This window comes from Solanum pennellii, chromosome 8, assembly GCF_001406875.1.
Source record: "Solanum pennellii chromosome 8, SPENNV200".
Classification (NCBI taxonomy): Eukaryota; Viridiplantae; Streptophyta; class Magnoliopsida; order Solanales; family Solanaceae; genus Solanum; species Solanum pennellii.
In genome coordinates this window covers 54107828-54129849 of record NC_028644.1, presented here as the reverse complement: position 1 = coordinate 54129849, position 22022 = coordinate 54107828, and the positions used below count along the sequence as shown (strand labels likewise).

The 22022-nt window shown below is 33.2% G+C and overlaps 1 protein-coding gene across 1 annotated transcript in view; it reads right to left on the bottom strand.

Moving 5' to 3' along the window:
• LOC107026828 (retrovirus-related Pol polyprotein from transposon RE2) overlaps window positions 1-21898 on the bottom strand; it is a 26599-nt gene extending 4701 nt beyond the window's left edge. The window contains exons 1-5 of the mRNA XM_027919306.1: window positions 20090-21898; window positions 19925-19956; window positions 18990-19123; window positions 18270-18339; window positions 9-2797 (exon numbers count right to left, since the gene is read on the bottom strand). Coding sequence (XP_027775107.1) covers window positions 9-2783 — 2775 coding nt within the window. The 5' untranslated portion in view covers window positions 2784-2797; window positions 18270-18339; window positions 18990-19123; window positions 19925-19956; window positions 20090-21898. The remainder of the gene's footprint in view (window positions 1-8; window positions 2798-18269; window positions 18340-18989; window positions 19124-19924; window positions 19957-20089) is intronic.
• Between the last annotated feature and the right edge of the window lie 124 nt (window positions 21899-22022).

Below are 22022 nucleotides of genomic sequence, written 5' to 3'. Positions count from 1 at the left end.
AAAGGAACCACCTGCCATGTTTGATTAGACTCCAAAGCTGATATTTCAGCTTGCATTGCTTCAACCCACCTTGGATCCTTACAGGCTTCCTCAAAAGAGGTAGGTTCAACTTCAGTACCAAATGAAGTAAGGAAGGCTCGATAAGAAGAAGACAAGCTGTCATAGCCAATGTACTTATCAATGGAATACAAAGGTTTATTGGATTGAAGCTGAGCAGATGCCACATAATCCTGTAGCCATATAGGAGCTTTGGTACTTCTTTGTGATCTTCTTATAGAAGGAGTATCTTGTGGTGGAACTAACTCTGTATGTACAACTGTTGTAGGATTAGGCTGGAACAAAGGTGCAACCTCTGAAGATTCATCAACCTTAGGGAACACTTGCCATGCAGTAGATGAAGGAGAAGCAAATGGAAATATAGCTTCTCTAAATAGGACATCTCTGCTAATGAAGAATGTTTTGTCCTTGATGTTGTACAACATATATCCCTTTGTATGAGCACTATATCCCATGTGTACAGCAATGATACTCCTAGGATGAAATTTGTCCTTAATGTGCATGTTTTTAGCAAAACATAGACAACCTATCACCCTCATATGCTGTAGGGAAGGTGTGCACTTATGAAACATTTCGTATGGAGATTTACCATGCAAAACAGATGTAGGCAATCTGTTTATAATATATGCAGCATTGAGAATGCAGTGTCCCCAAAATCTGATAGGAATGTGACCTTGGAATCTGATGGCTCTTGCTACCTCAAGTATGTGTCTGTGTTTTCTTTCAGCTATACCATTCTGTTGAGGAGTGTGTATGCAGGTTCTTTGATGAACAATACCCAAGCTTGTATACAAATGTGTACACTCAGTGTTAACAAACTCAGAACCATTATCAGTACGAATGCTTTTAACTAATAAGTTGAATTGAGTTTTGACTAGAGTAAAGAAATTTTTCAATACAACACAAACATCACTCTTCAACTTTATTAGAAACAGCCACAACATTCTAGTACAATCATCCACTATAGTGACAAAGAATCTATTACCATCATATGTAGGAGTATGAAATGGACCCCAAACATCTATATGTATCAACTGGAATGGACTAGAAGATATAGTAGAGCTATTTGGAAAAGGAAGTCTTGGTTGTTTAGCTAGAGGACATATTGTACAGTTGTGAACCTCATTTGAGCACTGTGTAACTGGAAGATTGAGAGTTTTAGCTAAAACATTAGATGAAGTATGACCAAGTCTTTGGTGCCATAGAACAGTTTGTGAACTTGATGAACCATCATGAACCAAATGAGAGTATGTTTGAGGATTAGCTGCAGAAGATGAAGGATGAGGAATGAGATAAAGTCCAGCCTGTTCTCTACCAATCACCTTCACCTGCCCACTGGAGAGATCCTGAATAGTCACAAAGTCAGGATAGAAACATACTGCACACTGTAGATCCTTTGTAATTTTTGAGACTGACAATAGACTGAACTTAAAGTCAGGAATAAGAAGAACATTATTGATAATGTCTTGTGAGGTCATACAACTAGAACCTGTATGTGTGATCAATGTACTATCTCCATTTGGTAGTTGTACACTTCTAGGTGCATCAATAGGCAATGGATGTTTATTAATCAATAATTGTGAGTGAGGAGTCATATGATTTGTTGCCCCAGAGTCTATAATCCATCCTGTATGTCCTATACTAGCTGAAAGAGCAGTGACATTACCTGATGCAGGATAGTTCTCTTGAGCTAGATTTGCACTGGAATGTGACTTTGAGTCTCTTTCAGTGGTGTTCTGCTTATTTGATTGGCCAAGTATCTGCAGGATTTGATTATATTGTTCCTGCAATGCATTCAATCCTTTGTGATAGTCACCAGAATCAGCTTGTTTATCACCTCTACCATAACCTTGATTTCTTGGATTCTCAATTCTATTAAACTCAGAATGATCAGTATCACTAATTGCATTGTTAGCAGATGGATATGATCTCCTATCATTACTTGATCTTCCTCTCCCTTGATTATTGTAAGTAGGGCCAGTAGAACCTCTCTTCTTTCTCTCATAACCAGGTGGATATCCATGAAGTTTATAACACACAGCTTGCATGTGTCCTGTTCTTTTACAGTAATCACAAAATGCATTTGGATCATAGCTTGAACTAGTATTAAACCTTGGTTTGGGAACTGATGATTGAGCAGTAAACAAGGCATTTAGATCAGATGAATTTGAACTGTGAGAGGTTTGTGTCATGATACGTTGGCTTTCTCTTTCAATAAGCAGTGAGTATGCCTTGTTTATAGTAGGCAAAGGTACCATCATTAGTATTTGGCTTCTAGCTTGCTCATATGAGTCATTTAATCCCATGAGAAATTGCAGTAATTTCTGATTATGCATGAACACTACAAATTCTCTTGAATTCACACAATCACAACCAGGAACAGGTGCCAAACTATCATACTCTACCCACAACTCACGTAGCTTAGAGAAATAGGTTGAGATTGAACTTGTACCTTGGCTAACAGTAGCAATTTCTTTGTGTAGTTGAAAAATACGTGATCCATCAATCTTGTCATATCTTTCACACAAATCCTTCCACACAGCTGCTGCATTGGTAGAATAAACAATGCCTCCAAGTAACTCCTTCGAAACACAGTTCATAATCCACGAAAGCACTATCGCATTGCATCTTTCCCACAGATTTGTCAAGTTAGGACCATATAATTCTTTTCTGCATGATCCATCAATGAATCCAAGTTTATTTCGACCAATAATCGCAATTTTCATAGCTCGACTCCATACTGAAAAGTTATCGGCTCCAGTTAGTTGAATTGAACTAAGTAATACACCTGAATTATCTATTGAATGTAAGAACAAAGGATGATTATGGCTCAGCTTCTCAGGCAACTCATTATCGACAGTTGCCATGGTTTTGGCTGAGATCTTGAAGCTCTACTGTGTAGGCTCTGATACCATGTTAATCTTCTTGTAGCTGATGCATATTAATCATGCAGGATCATGAAGCTACAGTAGAGAAGAAGTGAAGAAAAGAAACAGAGAAGAACAGAGAAGAACAGGAAGAAGAAGCAAGAAGAAGAGGCAGTATAGATGAAGGAAACGTGTATATTCCTTGTGTATTTTTTCAAGTGTATTGCCTTGTAATCTGTACATTCAACTATCTATATATACAAGAATAACAAATTTATTCTAACTACTCTAACAACCTTCTAACTACTTTAACAACTTCTTTGATGGATAGTCCTCTTAATTACAATTATTTACATAATGAACCTAACACTAAAGCTTTAAGTAATGCCTTCTTTAATAGTAGTCTAAAACATTACTCGGAATGTGTTCAAAGTAAAATAATAGACGGACACTAAGTGTAGGAGAGGTTGTTAGACTTTTTTGGACTTTTCATATCTTATAAATGAAAATCCACCTTTCCCTATATTCATAGTCAACACACTGACCATTTATATATTCTTCTTCTTTAGCTATAAATCTCTCAATTATTTGATCCTCATAATGGTTAGATTTGCCAGAATACTATTAGGTGCAAACATATGCTAAAAATCTAAGTTTGGAGGGTATATAAATCAAAAATACAAATTTAGACTAAAAGCCTACGTACATTTTGAGGGTAGCAATGATCTTCCTTTCAAACAAAATAAAGAAAGAGTAAAATTTATTGTGCATAAGAGTGGAGGGAGTACTGATGTATGCAAGAGTGATGAAACTAGAGAATTTAGTGTGGAAGGAAGAAATTAAGTAATGTTTAAAATATTAATTACTATTTAGCATGTGTGCATGAGAACTTTCTTTCACAGAGTGTGAATACTTCATTTTATATCGTGTATACCTAATTAAGTGTTATCATACTATTTGCAAGGGCGAACCTCTTAACACATTAAACAACTATTGTTGATGGTTAGTCGTGTCATAAACTATGATTTTTGTGATTCAACATTGATACTAAGTTGAGTAACGTATATGTAGAAGATTCAAATTTGAGTCGAGTGATGGTGAAGTTTTGTATTGCTTGATCAGGACAAGCAATAATTAAAGTATGTGGTTATTAATATGTGGATGCACTACCTACTTATATGGTCCCTAAGCCTACATTAATATGTATTTTCAGAGAAAAATATGTCATTTTAAGTCCAAAAGATAAGTTTTCATGATTTATAGGTGTGTAGGTGAAATTTCGTTTCTTTCAAAGTTCTTAAAGGTTTTGACAGTTTTGGAAAAAGAATAATACATTTGTAATTTCGTTCATTCATCGTGAGTATTGAAGTAAATCTTTTGGTTCTTGATTCTTGCTCTTGATCATCGCAAGCATGAATTTTTATTTTTTTATAATAATTTTTTGCCCCTTCTATTAGTAAATCAAGCCCTCAGCTAGTATTGTGAAGCCCAAAAAAGAGAGTAACAATGAAATCATTGCATAGATAGAAATTCTAGGTGGTATTTTTTGGTGTATAATTAGTTCTTTTGATTTGTATATACACTTTACTTGGTGCAAAAAAATTTAAGATCAAGAGAAAGAATTAGACCTATGGATTTGATAATTTCATCTGAGGAGTTGAGACCCGATGATAACAATCTAGTTAAGATTTATGTTAATAGTTGTTAAAGAATCGGCCAAGTGCTGCAAGGACTTAGGGTGATATATTCTAGATGGAACAGAAGGAATCTTGTATTTAATGATCTCTCAGTTTACCTGACGAGAATTTCTTAAAGGCAACTAGATCAACGTTACAACCTTAAATGGAAATCCACAATCTTAGTTCCACATTCTTAATGATAACAACTGGATTCTTAGTTACTAAGCAATAACCAAAGTCAAATCCTTTAATTTTTATTTTATGAAAGGGTTTGAAGAATCAAGACCATTTATTCTAGTTACACCTTCGAGTAATATTCTTGCCATATTTTCGGTGAAAATTCAATTTCTATTTTATTAGATTTTTTTTTTTTTGAATAATGTATGCTTTATGCTTCATTGAGAGATGTAATTTGGATGCATTAACTATATCATACTTGAAGGTTAATTTCATACAACAAAATTCATTTCAACAATCATGCTCTAACAAACTCAACAAAGCAATCTAAAGAAAAATAACTTAACAATTTACTTTATAAAATTTTTCGATGAACTGATAACTTTAACAATTGAGTATTGAAATTAGTGAAGAAATACATGACGAACAAGCCTATAGTTAGCATGTGTGCATGAGAACATTCTTTCAGAGAGTGTGGATACTTCATTTTATATCGTGTATACCTAATTAAAGTGTTATCATACTATTTGTGAGGGGAACCTCTTTGTGAGTTAACACATTAAACAAATCTAAAACAATTATGGTTGATGGTTAGTCATACTATAAATTATGATTTCTGTGACTGAACATTGATACTAAGTTGAGTAACGTATAAGTAGAATAGTCGAATCTGAGTCGGGTGATGGTGAAGTTTCGTATTTCTTGAGGACAAGCAATAATTTAAGTATGTGGTATTACTATGTGGATACATTACCTACTTATCTAGTCCCTAAGCCTACATTATTAAGTATTTTCAGAAAAAAAAAAGTGACAAATATAACATTTTGACTCCAAAAGGTAAGTTTTCATGATTTATAGGTGTGTAGGTGAAACTTCATTTCTTCCAATGGTTCTTAAAGATTTTGATAGTCTTGGACAAAGAATAATACACTTGTGATTTTGTTCATTCATTGTGAGTAATCTTTTGGTTCTTGATTCTTGCTCTTGATCATTGCAAGCATGATTATTTTTCTTTAATAATTTTTTGCCCTTTCTATTGGTAAACAACACCTTAGCTAGTATTGTGAAGCCCTAAAAAGAGAGTAACAATGAGATCAATGCATAGATAGGTGGTAATTTTTAATGTATGATTAGTTCTTNTATATATATAAAAGTACGGGCTCAATATATGTTACTTATTTAATTTAATTTGTGGCACATATAAACTTAACAAAGTCAATTATATTTTTAAATACTTTAAGTTGTTACTAATAGTGCTTTATAATACTTTTAACATAATTTTTAAAAAAACATATGTGATTCCCTATGTTCTCAATTATACATTTCGAAAGAAATTTTGAAAGTTAACCGAATTTGTAGTATTTTAAATTTATTTTGTAGTACTGTTTAAAAAGAAAAAATATTAAAATATAATGAAAGAGTAATTAAAAAGGAAAATATTAAAATTTAGTGAAAAAAAATAGAAAAGGAAAATATTAAAATATAATGGAAGAGGAATAAAAAGGAAAATATTAAAATATAATGGAGGAGGAGTTCATAAAAGTAGGTGATTTATGTGGGCCTAACTCATTAGTCTCCTTGTATTTAATAAAAGAAATTCAGTTTCTCTTTTTGACCCTAAGCTCCTCTAGGATTTCCTCTTTTATATATATATATGACAATCTACTTTAAGTGTCACAAGGACTTAGGGTGATATAATCAAATGACCTCTAAGATTGCCTGACGATAATTTTGTAAAAGCAACTAAATCAACGTTATGACCTTAAATGGAAATCCACAATCTTAGTTTCACTTTCTTAATAATAACAACTGGATTCTTAGTTACTAATCAATAACCAAAGTCAAATCCTATAATTTTTACTTTATGCAAGTGTTTTAAGAATTAAGACCATTTATTCTAGTTACACATTCGAGTAATATTTTTAACATATTCTCTGTGAAAATTCAATCACAATTTTGTTAGATTTTTTTTGAGTAACGTACCGCTTTATAAGTTGAGTGCATCAACTATATCATACTTGACGGTTAATTTCATACAACAAAATTCATTTCAACAATCATACTCTAACGAATCCAACAAAACAATCTAATGAAAAATAACTTAACATGTTTTATAAAATTTGTTGATGTTTTGATAACTTTAACAATAGAATATCGTAAATTAATAATCTTCTCCTTAAACATATTGTTGAAACACACTCAATTTGTAATCTTCTTTTCACTTTAAAGTCATTTTCTTTGTTTTTCAAATCGTCAATCAATTTTATCACTTTAAAAGTATCTTAATTCTTTTTTATTTCAAATATCACGCGTTTGTGCTTGAAAAAGAATATGTAAATAACATTAACTCAAACTTTATATCAACATAATCAACTCATGAAAATGTACTAATTGTGAACACTTGTAAAAATGTTGATCAACATTTTGTGGAGTTCAAGTCATTAAATGTAGGACATAAATTTCACATAAACGCCTTCTTTGGATCATGTTATTGAGTTCAAGTCGTTAAATGACTATAACTCATGTTTTGCATTATAATAAGTGTTTGAATCTTCGGGAGAGAAAAATTATTCTTAGGGCTAGCCTCGTTGAGATTTCGATAATCTACGCATATACTGATTTTATGAGTACGAAGTTAAAAGAGAAAAAAAAATTGTTAAAAATTTCAAAAGGGCATATCAATTTTTTAAAAAAACCAAAACGGTAAAATCGCTCACGATGTAGCGACTTTGGCCGTCTGAAAAAGCAAAATCGCTGCAATAGCAGCGATTTCTTAAATTTGCTTTTTTTTTTAAAAAAAATAAATTAAACAAATCGCTCCACATGGAGCGATTTTCAAAATTAAAAAAAATTATTTTTTTTTATAAGTCGCTGCAGAAGCAGCGACTTCCATCAATATTTTTAATTTTTTTTTGCTTTATTTTTTTAAAAAAAAATCATTGCAGTGATTTTTATTTTTTTTTAAAAAATCAAATCATTGTAAAGGCAGCGATTTACACTTAATTTATATTTTTATGAAAATTTAATTAAATCGCTGCAAAAAAATTAGCCGATTAAATTGAGTTTTCAAAAGAAAATAAAAATTTAAGTGTAAAGCAAAAAAAAAGATGTTTAATGAAAGTCGCTGCAAAAGCAGCGATTTATTAAAAAAATTATATTTTTTAATTTTGAAAATCGCTCCACTTAGAGCGACTTGTTTAAATTTTTTTTAAAAAAGGAAATTTAAGAAATCGTTGCTACAGCAGTGATTTCGCTTTTTCCAAATTAAAAAGCGACTTTCAAAATTAAAAAAAAAATATAAATTTTTTAACAAGTCGCTGCTTTTGCAGCGACTTTCATTAAACTTCTTTTTTTTTTTACTTTACACTTAAATTTTTTTTTAAAACTCAATTTAATCGGCTAACTTTTTTTGCAGCGATTTAATTAAATTTTCAAAAAAAAATATAAATTAAGTGTAAATCGCTGCCTTTACAACGATTTGATTTTTTTAAAAAAATTAAAATTAAAAATCACTGCCAATGGTTTTTTTTTTTTAAAAATAAAGCAAAAAATAAAAAAAAATTAAAAATATTGATGGAAGTCGCTGCAGAAGCAGCGACTTATAAATTTTTTTTTTTTTTATTTTGATGGAGCGATTTGTTTAATTAATTTATTTTTTTAAAAAAAAGCAAATTTAAGAAATCGCTGCTGTTGCAGCGATTTTGCTTTTTCAGACGGCCAAAGTCGCTACATCGTGGGCGATTTTACCATTTTGGTTTTTAAAAAAATTTGCTATGCCCTTTCGGAATTTTTATCAATTTTTTTACTCTTTTAACTCCGTACTCCTGATTTTATCATCTTTCTTCGTCACTAGTACTATATTAGCCCCTTATTATCAAATTGCTTGGAGACTTCTCCTTAATTTTTAAGCTCAAATCATGCTTGATCTTTCTTGACTTCTACTTTACTGGGGACAAGAGGGATCTATAGACAATTTATGTGAAACTATGTTCGTGCTTAGATTCGATATATCATCATAAGACAATGCAAACACAACAATATGATGTCTCAAAAGATTAATAAGTTCTTTTCTTTTGGACGGAGTCAAATGGACAATAGTTCTTGTTTTCCTCACTAATTTCGAATTTTCCAAATTTATCATCTCAGTCTAATTCAAATTTGATTTTCTTTATTCTCAAAATGTTCAAAATCTTTAATCAACTAGCACGTCTTCTTCATGTTCTTTAAAAACTTGTTCATTATTCAAGATTTGTTCGCTTATTTTATTACATGTCTCAATTCTCGGCATTGATGGATTTATTAATTTGCTGGCTAAAAGAGAGTAGAAAAAAAATTAAATTAATAAATAAGGATTTTTTTTAAAACTTAGAGTGGAAAAACATAATTTAGATTTGACATTTAAGCTTTCAGAAGGTGAAGACAAAACATATCAATTTTATAAACATGATTTCAAGCCTTAATTTTGTTGATAAAAAATCCGTACAGAAATAATATTTGCGGTAATAAAGGCAATAAATGCGGAAACAACAATACGGTTGATCAACGAGAATAAAAGAGAAATAATGACACCAAGATTTTACGTGGAAACCCTCCTAAATAAGAGAAAAACCACGACCCGAGAGGAGCAACGAATATCACTATAGTAAGGATTTTACACTTGTATGTCTGAGTAAAACTCCAAAGACCACTACACATTCAAAAGAAATAACACTCTTTTGATTTTTCCACCCCACTACAATATCGCTCACACTCTCTATTTTTCCTCACAGAATATTTTCCTCTGTGATGCCTCACTCTTCTTTTCTCTCCTTTGTAATTCTTTTTTGGTGCACCTAGAATGAAGAATTGTCCTCCATTTTGTTGAAAACAAATGCACTACCCTCCAAATGTGCTATAGAAGAAAAACAATTGTTTTATAGCTTACCTACTATTGAAAATTAAGTAAAGCTGAAAAATAATTCAGCACCAAATCTGCCAAACTTTGAAATTGGCAGAGAGTTATTCAAAGTTTGGTACATGGGGATGGACCCCACAATCTCCCCCTCCAGACCCATTCACCCTGAAGGAGGTAGCTCTAGGTTTCTAGCTTGAGTACATGCCGACAAGTTCTTTGCATAGCTCAAACTTGTCCCTTGTTACCACCTTGGTCAGCATATCTGAAGGGTTTTCACTAGTAGGGATCTTCATGACCTGCATATATCCGTCCTCTATCTTTTCACGAATCTAGTGATATCTCACGTCGATATGCTTCGTCCTTGCATGATACATGTTGTTCTTGCTCAAGTCTATTGCACTCTCACTGTCACAATAGACGACATACTCCTTCTGATGCAATCCAAGTTCTTGAAGAAATAGTTTCAGCCATACCATCTCTTTTCTAGCTTCAGTAGCTGCAATATATTCTGCCTCAGTTGTAGAGAGTGTGACACACTTCTGCAACTTTGACTGCCATGATATATCTCCCCCTGAAAATGTAAACAAATATCCAGTAGTGGATTTTCTATTATTGAGGTCACCTGCCATATCAGCATCAATATAGCCTTTCAAGATTGAATCAGATCCTTTAAAACACAAGCAATCTCTTGTGGTACCTCTTAGGTACCTGAGTATCCACTTAACTGCCTCCCAGTGTTCTTTTCCAGGATTTTCAAGGAATCTGCTAACAACACCAACTGCATGAGCAATATCAGGTCTTGTACACACCATCGCATACATCAAACTCCCCACTGCTGAAGAATAAGGAACTTTAGTCATTCCCTCTTTCTCCTCTTTTGTTGTAGGACACATCTGTTTGCTCAACTACAGATGACTCGCAAGAGGCGTGCTAACAGGTTTAACACTCTTCATGTTGAAGCGTTCTAGTACACGTTCAATGTACTTCTCTTGAGATAGCCACAACTTTCTTTTTGTTCGTTCTCAAACAATCTTTATCCCAAGAATTTGTTGTGCTGGGCCCAAGTCTTTCATGTCAAATGACTTAGACAAATCTTTCTTCAACTTTGCAATAAGCTCTTTGTCTTGTCCTACAATTAACATGTCATCCACATATAACAATAAAATAATAAAATTATTGTCAGAAAATCTTTTGAAGTATACACATGGATCAGAATAGGTCTTTGTATACGTTTGACATTTCATGAAAGAGTCAAACTTTTTGTACCATTGCCTTAGGGCCTGTTTCAACCCATACAGACTCTTATTCAATTTGCACACCATGTGTTTCTTTCCAGATACTTCAAATCCCTCTGGTTACTCCATATAAATCTCTTCTTCCAAATCTCCATGAAGAAATGCAGTTTTCACGTCCAATTGCTCCACTTCAAGATCTAGAATAGCTGCTATGCTCAAAATAGTTCAAATAGAAGTCATTTTGACAACAGGTGAAAAAATTTCATCAAAATCAATACCTTTCTTTTTTTCAAAGCCTTTTACAACCAATCGAGCTTTGTACCTGTCCAACTTGCCATTTCCATCTTTCTTGAGTTTAAAGACCCACTTGCACTTAAGTGGTCTTTTTCCTTTTGGAAGTTCAACTAGGTGGTATGTGTTCTGTAGAGATCTCATCTTTTCGTGCATGGCTTTCATCCATTGGCTCTTTTCTGGAAGAGACAACACCTCCTTAAGACTTTCTGGCTCACCTTCATCATTGATAAAGACATACTCTGAGGAAGGGTATTTGGTTGATTCTACCTTTTGTCTTTCTGATCTCCTCAGAGGTTGAGATTGTTATTCTTCTTCTGGGTACTCCATTTGCTTGGTATTATCACCACGTTGCTCCCCCTGCTCAACAATCTCATCAGGTTGCTCTTCATGCTCAGCAACTTCATCAATCGTACTTTCTGCACTTATGGGATGGTTAGAAGAAGAATCAATGGTAACAAGATTAGGGACTATACCATTCTTTTTCTTGGCCTTCTCGGATAGATCATCAGCAGTTCCAACTTCACTTTCTCGAAAGATTACATCTCTACTTTTGATGACCTTCTTCTTTACAAGATCCCATAGTCTGTACCCGAACTCTTCATCCCCATATCTGCTGAATTTGCAGGGAACTGATTTATCATCTAGCTTGGTTCTTTGCTCCTTCGGTACATGTGCAAAAGCTTTGCAAATGAACACCTTTAGGTGCGAGTAAGACATCTCTTTGTTGGTCCAAACTCTCTCCGGAATGTCAAACTCCAACGGAACTGATGGACTACGATTGATAAGACAACACGCTGTCCGAACTGCTTCACGCCAGAATGTCTTGGGTAATTTAGCCATTTTGAGCATGCTTCTCACATTCTCAACAATGGTGCGATTCATTCTCTCAGCTACACCATTGTGTTGTGGGGTTCCAGGAACTGTCATTTCATGTCTGATTCCATGGTTTGAACAGTACTCTTCAAATTCTCTTGAAGTGTACTCACCTCCATTGTCGGTTCGGAGACGTTTTAGCTTTCGACCTATCTCTCTTTCTATTAGAGCATGAAACTTTTGAAATACTTGAAACACCTGATCTTTGGTTCTCAAGATATAAACCCACAATTTTTTGGAAGCGTCATCAATAAAGGTAACAAAGTATTTATTACCTCCTATTGATTCTATCTCCATTGGACCACAAACATCTAAATATACCAATCAAGTATATTCGACTTTCATTCAGATGATGTCTTAAATGAGACTCTATGTTGTTTACCAAATAAGCAGTAGTTACACGATTTTATTGTTGTACCTTTGGCAAAAGAGATGAGTGAATTTTTGGAAAGAATTTGCAATCCTTTCTCGCTCATATGACCCATTCTTTTATGCCATAAATCTGCAGAATTCTCTTCGTGAGCCGCATTTAATTCACCTTGGCATATTTCTGCATTTGTCTTGTATAATGTGCCACGAGCAACTCCTTTTGTAATCACCAATGCCCCTTTGGCGAGTCTCCATTTTTTATTTGCAAAGTAGTTCTCATATCCATCTTGGTCCAAAGCAACTCCCGAGATTAAATTCATCCGTAAATCAGGTACGTGGCGCACATCTTTCAACACTAATGTGCATCCAACATTTGTCTTTAAGCAAATGTCTCCGATCCCCGCAATCTTTGAGTAACTTGTGTTACCCATTTTCACATTGCCATAATCACAGGGGCGGATCCAGTAAGCCAGACGCTGGTGCTCGAGCACCCATTGATTTCCGAAATTTTTTGTATATATATATATAGAAAATATGATACATATGTTATTATAATTTAAATGAGCACCCATAGAACAAAAGCAGCTGTGGGTGAGCTGGTTTAAACCTCTGCAATAAGAGGCGCGCGAAGCCACTGGCGAGGATTCGAATCCCACCAGTAGCATTTCTTTTTTAAAAATTTTTCCAGCGAATTTTACACTGAAAGTGAGCACCCACAACCTTTAAATCTTGGATCCGCCACTGCATAATCACCGGCTACATATCTGCAAAAAAGATCTCTCACTGGTGTGGCATGATAAGATGCTGCTGTGTCGACCACCCATTCTGACTCTATACCTGCCAAGTGCATGCATTCTTCTTCCTCATTTATGAGAAGAATAACATTGTCATTATTTTGCACCATGGCAGCTGTGTTGTCATCATTCTTCTGGCCATTGCTTTCCCCTTTGCCCCTTTTTAGATTTGGACAATCTCTTTTGAAGTGTCCTGGTTGATCGCAATTGTAGCAATTTCTGGCCTTCAATTTTGATCGGACCTTGGACTTTCAACGAACTCCGAATCTACCATAGTTACTTGAGCTCCTTTGGTAACTTCTTTCTCTACTTTCCGTGATGAGAGCCTGTTCGTGATTCTCAGGCCTTTTTCTCATCTTCTCATTAAGCAAAAGGGCTGATGTGACATCTTTCAACTCAATAGAGTCCTTACCATGTAAAATGGTTGTTGCTAAAGTATCGTAGGAAGATGGCAACGAGTTTAGGAGCACTATGGCTCTATCTTCATCCTCGATCTTTACTCCGAGGTTTGCTAGCTGCGTGATTAGTCCATTAAGTACATTTAAATGAGACAAAAAATTTGTACCTTCACCCATATGTAGCGCATATAACTGCTTCTTTAGGTACAATTTATTTGTCAGCGTTTTGGACATGTATAGATTTTCTAACTTTGTCCAAATGCCACATGCACTCTCTTCATCAATGATGTTATAAACTACATCATCTGTTAAGTGCAATATGATTGCACTAGCAGCCTTTTCATCTATTTCTTCCCAATCCTCAAGTTTCATGAATTCGGGCTTTTTAGATTTGCCGCCGAGTGCCTTATGCAAACCCTGTTGGATGAGCGAGTCTTTCATCCTTCTCTGCCACGTTGAGAAATCGCTATCACCGTTGAATATTGCTACCTCGTACTTTACTCCAAACATTTCTGTAAATGAGCAGAGCCTGTGCTCTGATACCAATTGTTGGGAATAAATCCGTAACAGAAATAATATTTGCGGTAATAAAGGCAGTAAATGTGGAACACAACAATACAGTTAATCAACGAGAATAAAAGAGAAATAATGATACCAAGATTTTACGTGGAAACCCTCCTAAATAAGAGAAAAACCACGACCCGAGAGGAGCAACGAATATCACTAAAGTAAGGATTTTACACTTGTATGTCTGTGTAAAACTCCAAAGACCACTACACATTCAAAAGAAATAACACTCTTTTGATTTTTCCACCTCACTACAATATCGCCCACACTCTCTATTTTTCCTCATAGAATATTTTCCTCTGTGATGCCTTACTCTTCTTTTCTCTCCTTTGTAATTCTTTTTTGGTGCACCTAGAATGAAGAATTGTCCTCCATTTTATTGAAAACAAATGCACTACCCTCCAAATGTGCTATAGAAGAAAAACAATTATTTTTCTTCATAGCTTACCTACTATTGAAAATTAAGTAAAGCTGAAAAATAATTCAGCACCAAATCTGCCAAACTTTGAAATTGGCAAAGAGTTATTCAAAGTTTGGTACATAGGAATGGACCCCACAAATTTAGATCATGCTATTTTGTTAATTCTAATACAATCATCTACCAATATTTTGGGGGAACCGTGGACTGGTTACAAGTCCAATTGTTTAAAGTATCTCCAAGCATAGTATCCCATGTGGTCCAGGCCTCAATGCAATCCTCCAAACTCATATTGCATTCAACTTCTTCAATGAACAAGTTTTTGAGGTTATCTCAACACTTTCCTCTGAATATTCTTGTGCAATGAAGGTCTTGAAAATGACTGGTTCAAGAGTGGGATAGGTTGTGGTAAGGGAATGCCACTCTTCTTTTTGAGATTAGCCGATGAGACTTCTTTAGGAGTAGGCTTGTATCCAATACCCAATGTGTATCTTTTGAGTTGGTTCCACTATTCCATCCAATTTCACTCAAAGACCTTGATCAAGAATAAAATCATTCTTCCCAAGCCACCATCTTAAGCGCACCTGGCAAATTTATCCTTTCAACTTTGAGTAGCACACATAATTTTGCTAATATGGAATACATGAGACCCATCCAACTCTTCCGTACTTCAATAACAGGGACTGAACTTTCAGGATATATCGAGTTGTTACCTCTTATCACAATCCCAGTCTACACCCTCAACGTGATCAACATTTGAGGGTCCCCAAGCGAACCTTCATATTGACTGACTACGAGCGGAAAACTACCTCAAGACTTTAAAATAAAACAAAATCTATTAAACTTAAATACTCAACTTATTAAGTCTCAACAATACTCAATTGAATTACTTATATTTTGTAAAACAACTCAAAAAAAGTAAATACTCAATAGAATTACTTATATTTATATAAGAATCTATTATTACCAAGGTTGGAGTTTCATTACGGAGGAAGACTCATATTGGGCCAACTTAGGTAAACATTAAAAATCTTAAATAAATTATGTAATGTAACTTTATGAGTTGTCAAGTGTAATTATCTCTTTTTAGTTCATGTTTTCCATTTAAACTGATTTAAACATTATCAATATACTTGGCATTAAAAAAAATAAATTAAATTATACATAAGTTAGTAATAACTAATAAACAGACAAATTTCCTCTCTAAATCAAAGTTCTCCTTTTTGTGGACATATTTTTTATGAGGAATTTTTTTTGAATTCTCTATATAATCATTTTCTAAATAAAGATAAAAATCCATTCTTTAGATGGTGAAGAAATAAATAATTAGATGGTGAAGAAATAATAATATTTATCATCTCGTGTTAAGATATAAAATATAGTATCTTAATATTTAGATGGGTATATTCAAATTAAGATATATATTAATTTTAATAAACACAATCGGGCTCGACACTATTAAAGATGTCAATAAATATAATGTAAAAGCTTACCATGCAAGTGTATCTTCCTTCTTGTTGTTTTTCCTTATTTATGTTTAGTTGTTCATAAATCATAATGGAAGTAAATAATTTCTGTCTAGAACAAATCTTAAACCCTAATTAAGTAAGCAATAGGAATAATTAGCCACTTTATGCATCCATGGAGCATCAACCTCCTCAACCGGTAATGATTTGTTAAATTTCTCCATTACATTATTCCCACAATTTTATTTATTGCTTTGATATAGGTAAAGTTGCTCTTTTTGCAGGATTGTATAATAAAAATAGAGGCCATCGGTTGTTGTGAAAATTGTGCGAAAAAAGTAAGGAAAAAAATTGTTCGACTAGAAGGTACATACTTCTGCATTTGATACGGAGTATTAGAAAATAATAATTTATCAATATATTATGTCCTTTATAAGTTTAAGTAGCGTGTGTATCTCAGTTGCTTGTCCTATATCTATTGAAGTTGTCTGTATAAAATGATTTGTTTGAACATACCTATCCACTCATTTTACCACTTTCAACAGAAAAACAACTCTTTGGGGATGCTTTCTTATTGTCCCATTTTTTCGTTATTGTGTCAACTTGAGGGAGGTTTGGGCCGTTTTGGCAAAATGTTAAACCTAAAATTTGAGATTTTGAAGATAACCTAAAGCCTAAGGGGCTTGTCCCATCGGATGGATCAGTAATGTTTTTATTGAGGACACTCAACCTATCGATTAATGAATGTACTCAACCACTTGAATAAATCTTATTTTACAATTATATTTAGATTTAAATACTGAGTAACATTATTTTCTCAATATCTAGATAATTATTTATTTCTATTATTTCTGTCGTTTTAATTTTTATGTCAACATTTTTTTAAGTATATTTTTTAAGAATAATGTCACTTTTTATATTAAGTAATTGCATAGTAATTATTTAGCTTGAACGTACCACATGTTATGTTCTACCCAACAACATTTAAAGATATTTTGATACATTTTACACATTTTTAAGAACAGATAAAGTTATTTTTTTGTTCTTTTAAACTTTGTGATCACTGCTCGGTCAAACTAAAAAACACAAGATTGAATTAAAGGAGTGAAAAATTCAAAGTCAAATAAAATAATTGTTTAAGCATTAGATTCCACAATATGAATGGCAAGGTGGTTTAGCAAGGGTGGTATTGTGGTAGAAGTGATGGATAGCTATAGCAGTGGTTGTGATTATGAATTGTAAGGTGATTGTTGGTGGTGGTTAGTAAGGGTGGTATCGTGGTGGAATTGATGGATAGCTATAATAGTGGTTGTGATTATGAATTGTAAGGTGATTGTTGGTAGAGGTTAATAAGGGTATCATTTGTGGTGGAATTGATGGATAGCTTTAACAGTGGTGGTGATTATGGAAGTGGTGGCTATGATAGTTCAGGTGATTGGTGGTAGTACCTGATGGTGTTGGTGGTGAGTAGTAATGGTGGTCGACAATGATGATAATTGTGATGGTGGAACTTATCGGTATCTTAATATATGACTACTAGTGATGGCTAACAAAGTAGGTGAATGTAATGGCGGAGGTATTTGGTAGTTATGTTGATGGTTGCAATGGTAAAGGTAATGGTGATTGTAGCGAAAAATAGTGATCACAACTGTTGTTGGGGTGATGATAGTTGACAATGATGGTAGTACCTATTTGACGGTTATGATTGTACAGTACTAGTAATTGTGGACAGAGTAGTGATGAAGAGATAGTCTACATAGTAGTGTGCGTAGAGTCAAAATTTTCAATTAATGCAACCAAATGCGGTAAATGACATGAAAAGTAGAAAATATTTGATAAAATATTGTTAGCTTCATTTTTTCATATGGATATAGATTGTTAACTCATACTATTTTTGTTTTGTTGATAGGTGTGGATTCAGTTGAGATAGATAGAGAAAGGAGATGGGTATATATAGGAGGGGATGTAGAGCCTCAGTTACTCATGGACTACCTTACTCAGCGAATGGTGAAACCTAACAGTGTAAAACTTATATACTATTGTTCCAAGGAGGCAACAACTCATCATGCCAAGAACCAAACTCCAATGGAGAGTAATAGTAATAATGTCAAGGAAACTTATTGTCATAGGCCTAGTGATGATCATGCTAAGATTAATGAAAAAAGAGAAGGTGAAACTTACAACCAACATCATACAAGGGGAGACTACGATCCAAATCATTATGCACCACGTAAAGATTGGGTCCATAAACCTGAAAATTATGCAGCACAGCCACAAAAACAAGATCAATATCATACATCTTTTGAATGCAGGAATCCATCTTGTGATTTTCATGCTTGGAAGAGACAAGGTAGCACTAGTCGTTTTGACTTTGACATGCGTTCTACTAGTGCGCGGTGGTTGAGAGAGGCGCCACCACTTTTTTATGGATACAATGAGCCTATTATGCGACCACCAGCGGGACAATTTCCTTATATATGATGTCAGTTTTGTTAGAAAAATGACTTATATGTAGTCATGGATAGTAGTTTGTTGCTGATAGGACATGAGAGTTAGAAAAATGTTTAGTGTTAGCTAGTGTGCTACCAAGTCAAAATGTTACAAATTCCAGCAGTATTTCTGCAGCACCTCCATTAGAAATTGGCTTTCTTTGTTATATCTTCACATATACAATTAAGATTCAAAAAGAAAAAAAAGATTTGTTTTTACTTTCAATTAGCTTTACTTACTATATGTTTGAGATTTATTATTAATGTCAAATTTTACTAATAACAATACTGCAATTTCACCTTCACTCACATTGGAAGGGAGGGAGTATATTCTAAAGAGATAAATAATTAGTTTAGTGCAAATTCTTGAATTAAAATCCGAGTGAAAATTCTTAAATTACATCATAAATACCTGTCATTCCTCAACAGTGTCAGTGATTAATCCATTCCCAAAGAACATGTAAAATTTGATACTAATATCCAGAACAGCTCTGCCACCTTCTTGTGAAGGATAATCAAATGGTCGTTCAGTGCAAGACAAGCAGGCTGTCATGTAAATCAAGTGAAGTTGTTATGTGCTTGCTTTCGATAAAATTATCTGCTACACCAAAGTTAACCTTCCTTCCACAGATCACAACCACCCTTTACCCCAACAGCACTTCCAGTGCTTGAGAACCCTAAGCATTGCCTCTTTCAAGGCGTCTAAAATTACCTTTACCTCAACAGCACTTCCAGAGCTTGAGAACCCTAAGCATTGCCTCTTTCAAGGCGTCTAAAATTACTGAGCTACAACACCTTATTATGTCAAGAGTGTCCAGAATATGTTATTTAATCACTTTGTATATCATTTTACTTACATATACTGTTATTTTCCAATGAATTGGACACCATAACTATAACATAGCTATGCCCCTGGATCTCACATTTCGGGTCATGAAGTAGAATACTGAATGACTGAACCTTTTCTGATACATTTGGAATAGACCTGTCCATGATTTATTTGCAGTCATCTTTTTGAAACACCTGACCTATCCATGACTAAAAATCTGAATGATATAGACGGACTAAGCATGAATGGGTTATGGGAGGATGACAAAGGGGACATTCAGGCTTCTCATTATATTGAAGGAATGTGTGAAGCAGATTAAAAATTTTGCGGGTTAAGCTCAACCCATCCCGCCCTATTGTTACTCTCCCACCATTACCAATAATCGAGTACTTGCATTCTCCCACCCTTACAACACCAGATTACTGCCAACGCAAATGGGAAGAAATCTTAACTAGTGAAAAATTGATTTAATATTATTGGAAAGGCTAAGATAACAATATGAGGTAAAAAAGAATTACCTCATTCTGGTAAGCTACGACGACTCTTGTACCTGAAAAACAACACATTTAAGATTTTAAAGATAATACTGTTAGTTACGTAATGAAGCTAAAGCACAGAAAGGGTAATAAATAAGACCATGACGAAAAGCATCACGACAAGCTGCATAGACTAAGGAGACGTACTGGTCATCTTTCTTGGCGGCCCTCATAATCTCTTGCTGCGCAGCCAATGGAAACCTCTTCCTGCTGCCGGAAGTGGAGGTACCAACCAATTCCATGGTTCAGAATTCATTCAGATAGGGTATTGGTCGACAAGTTCAATGTTTGATCATTTGCTTAGCTTGCATCGTAGATCAATTTGAATTTGAACTAACAATAAATGATGAGCATATATTGTTGCCCACTCATCTAATATCAGTCATCAACCAATTTCTAGTTGGTCTTGATCAGACCGAGTAAATAAAACTAATCCATACAATAAATAGGTCAACTTGGCCTACATTTTTTTGAGAACCAAGTTGCATTACCTAAAGGACCAAATTCACCCATTAAACAACTGTTCTAGGAATGGAAAGAACTCGATTTGAATTCGTCCACTTCCTCTTTCAACAAAGAAAAAGAAAAATAGGGGGACGAAACAATGAAAAGATGCATGAACTATACGTTGATTTGAAGGGGAAAAATGTACTTCAACCAAATCAAACTCTTATTTTTATTCTACTTTTAACCTATCAAGAAAACACAGTTAACTTTTTTCATGTTTTACCTTTAGAAATAAATACTTTTTTTCAATTAATAGGGACAGTATGATAGAACACATATATCAATAATTATTTTATTAATAGGTATATCAAGTCAAATAGTAATATCTGTCAAGTAAAAATGAACAGAGGGAATAATGTTTATGTTCATTATTATTCAAGATTTATTATTATATAACAATAAAAGAATATAATTTTATGTGACAATCAATCTAATGTAATTATTTTGTTGCCTTACTTTTTTCATTTTGCTTTTACTTTTTATTTAATAACTTTATTTTACCTTTCACTCACTTCATCTTAAAATTATATAGTAACTCCACCATACCATACCCAATGAAACCTCTTGATTCCATAATTTTAACATTATAATATTTAATACTCCTATTGTTTTGGTATGCTTTTTTATAATATTAAAAATCTCATGCTAAAATATATAATTACATATATAATACTAACACTCATATAATTTATATAAACTAATATAAGTACAACACTAATTGTATGATGAATCTCTGAGTACTTTATCTTGATATTTTTTTTAAATTTTATGTAATTAATTAGCAAAGGAAATTGCATATACTTTCTTTTGAATATCTCTACATGTTTAAAATGTAACATAATATAATTCAATGTTTCTTAAAAAAGTCAAGAGTCATAATTTCTATTACGCAGTTATATGTAAATGGAAGTAAAACAAGTTATAATTATCAATTACAATACAACAAAATGCTGAAACCGAACATAAGAATATCAAACCATACCAAATAAATTTGATATTGAAATAATATAATATTTTTGTAAACTAAAAATTAAAATTATCGTATAAACTTTTCAATATAATACCATGCAAAAACCTAATACCCTACCTTTTTTAAGTAATATTATTAGCTTGTTCTTGATCATAATATTCATTACATTAATGTTCTCTTAGTTTCATATTAGATAATATGGATACTTTTTACTTTACATATATATATGTTCTTAAAAACCAGCCAAACACGCCATCAACACCTAAAACTTACATAAATATCTATATTTAGAAAATATTTACCATTTATAACAATAATATTTTCTTTTCACTTGATCACTTTTATACATTTATAATACAATTTTAAGACATTACAGAGAACAATCTAAAAAACACATATCATACAAATTTATTGATGAATAATACATTTATCGTACATTTTAATACACTTATAATACAATGTGTCAATTTCTAACCAAACAAGCATAATATATATATTTTAAAATTAGTTATAATACACATATTACAGATTTATCATAGTATTGTTATAAATGATAATCAATAAAAAATATTACTAAAATCAGTAATTATTTATTAAAAGACA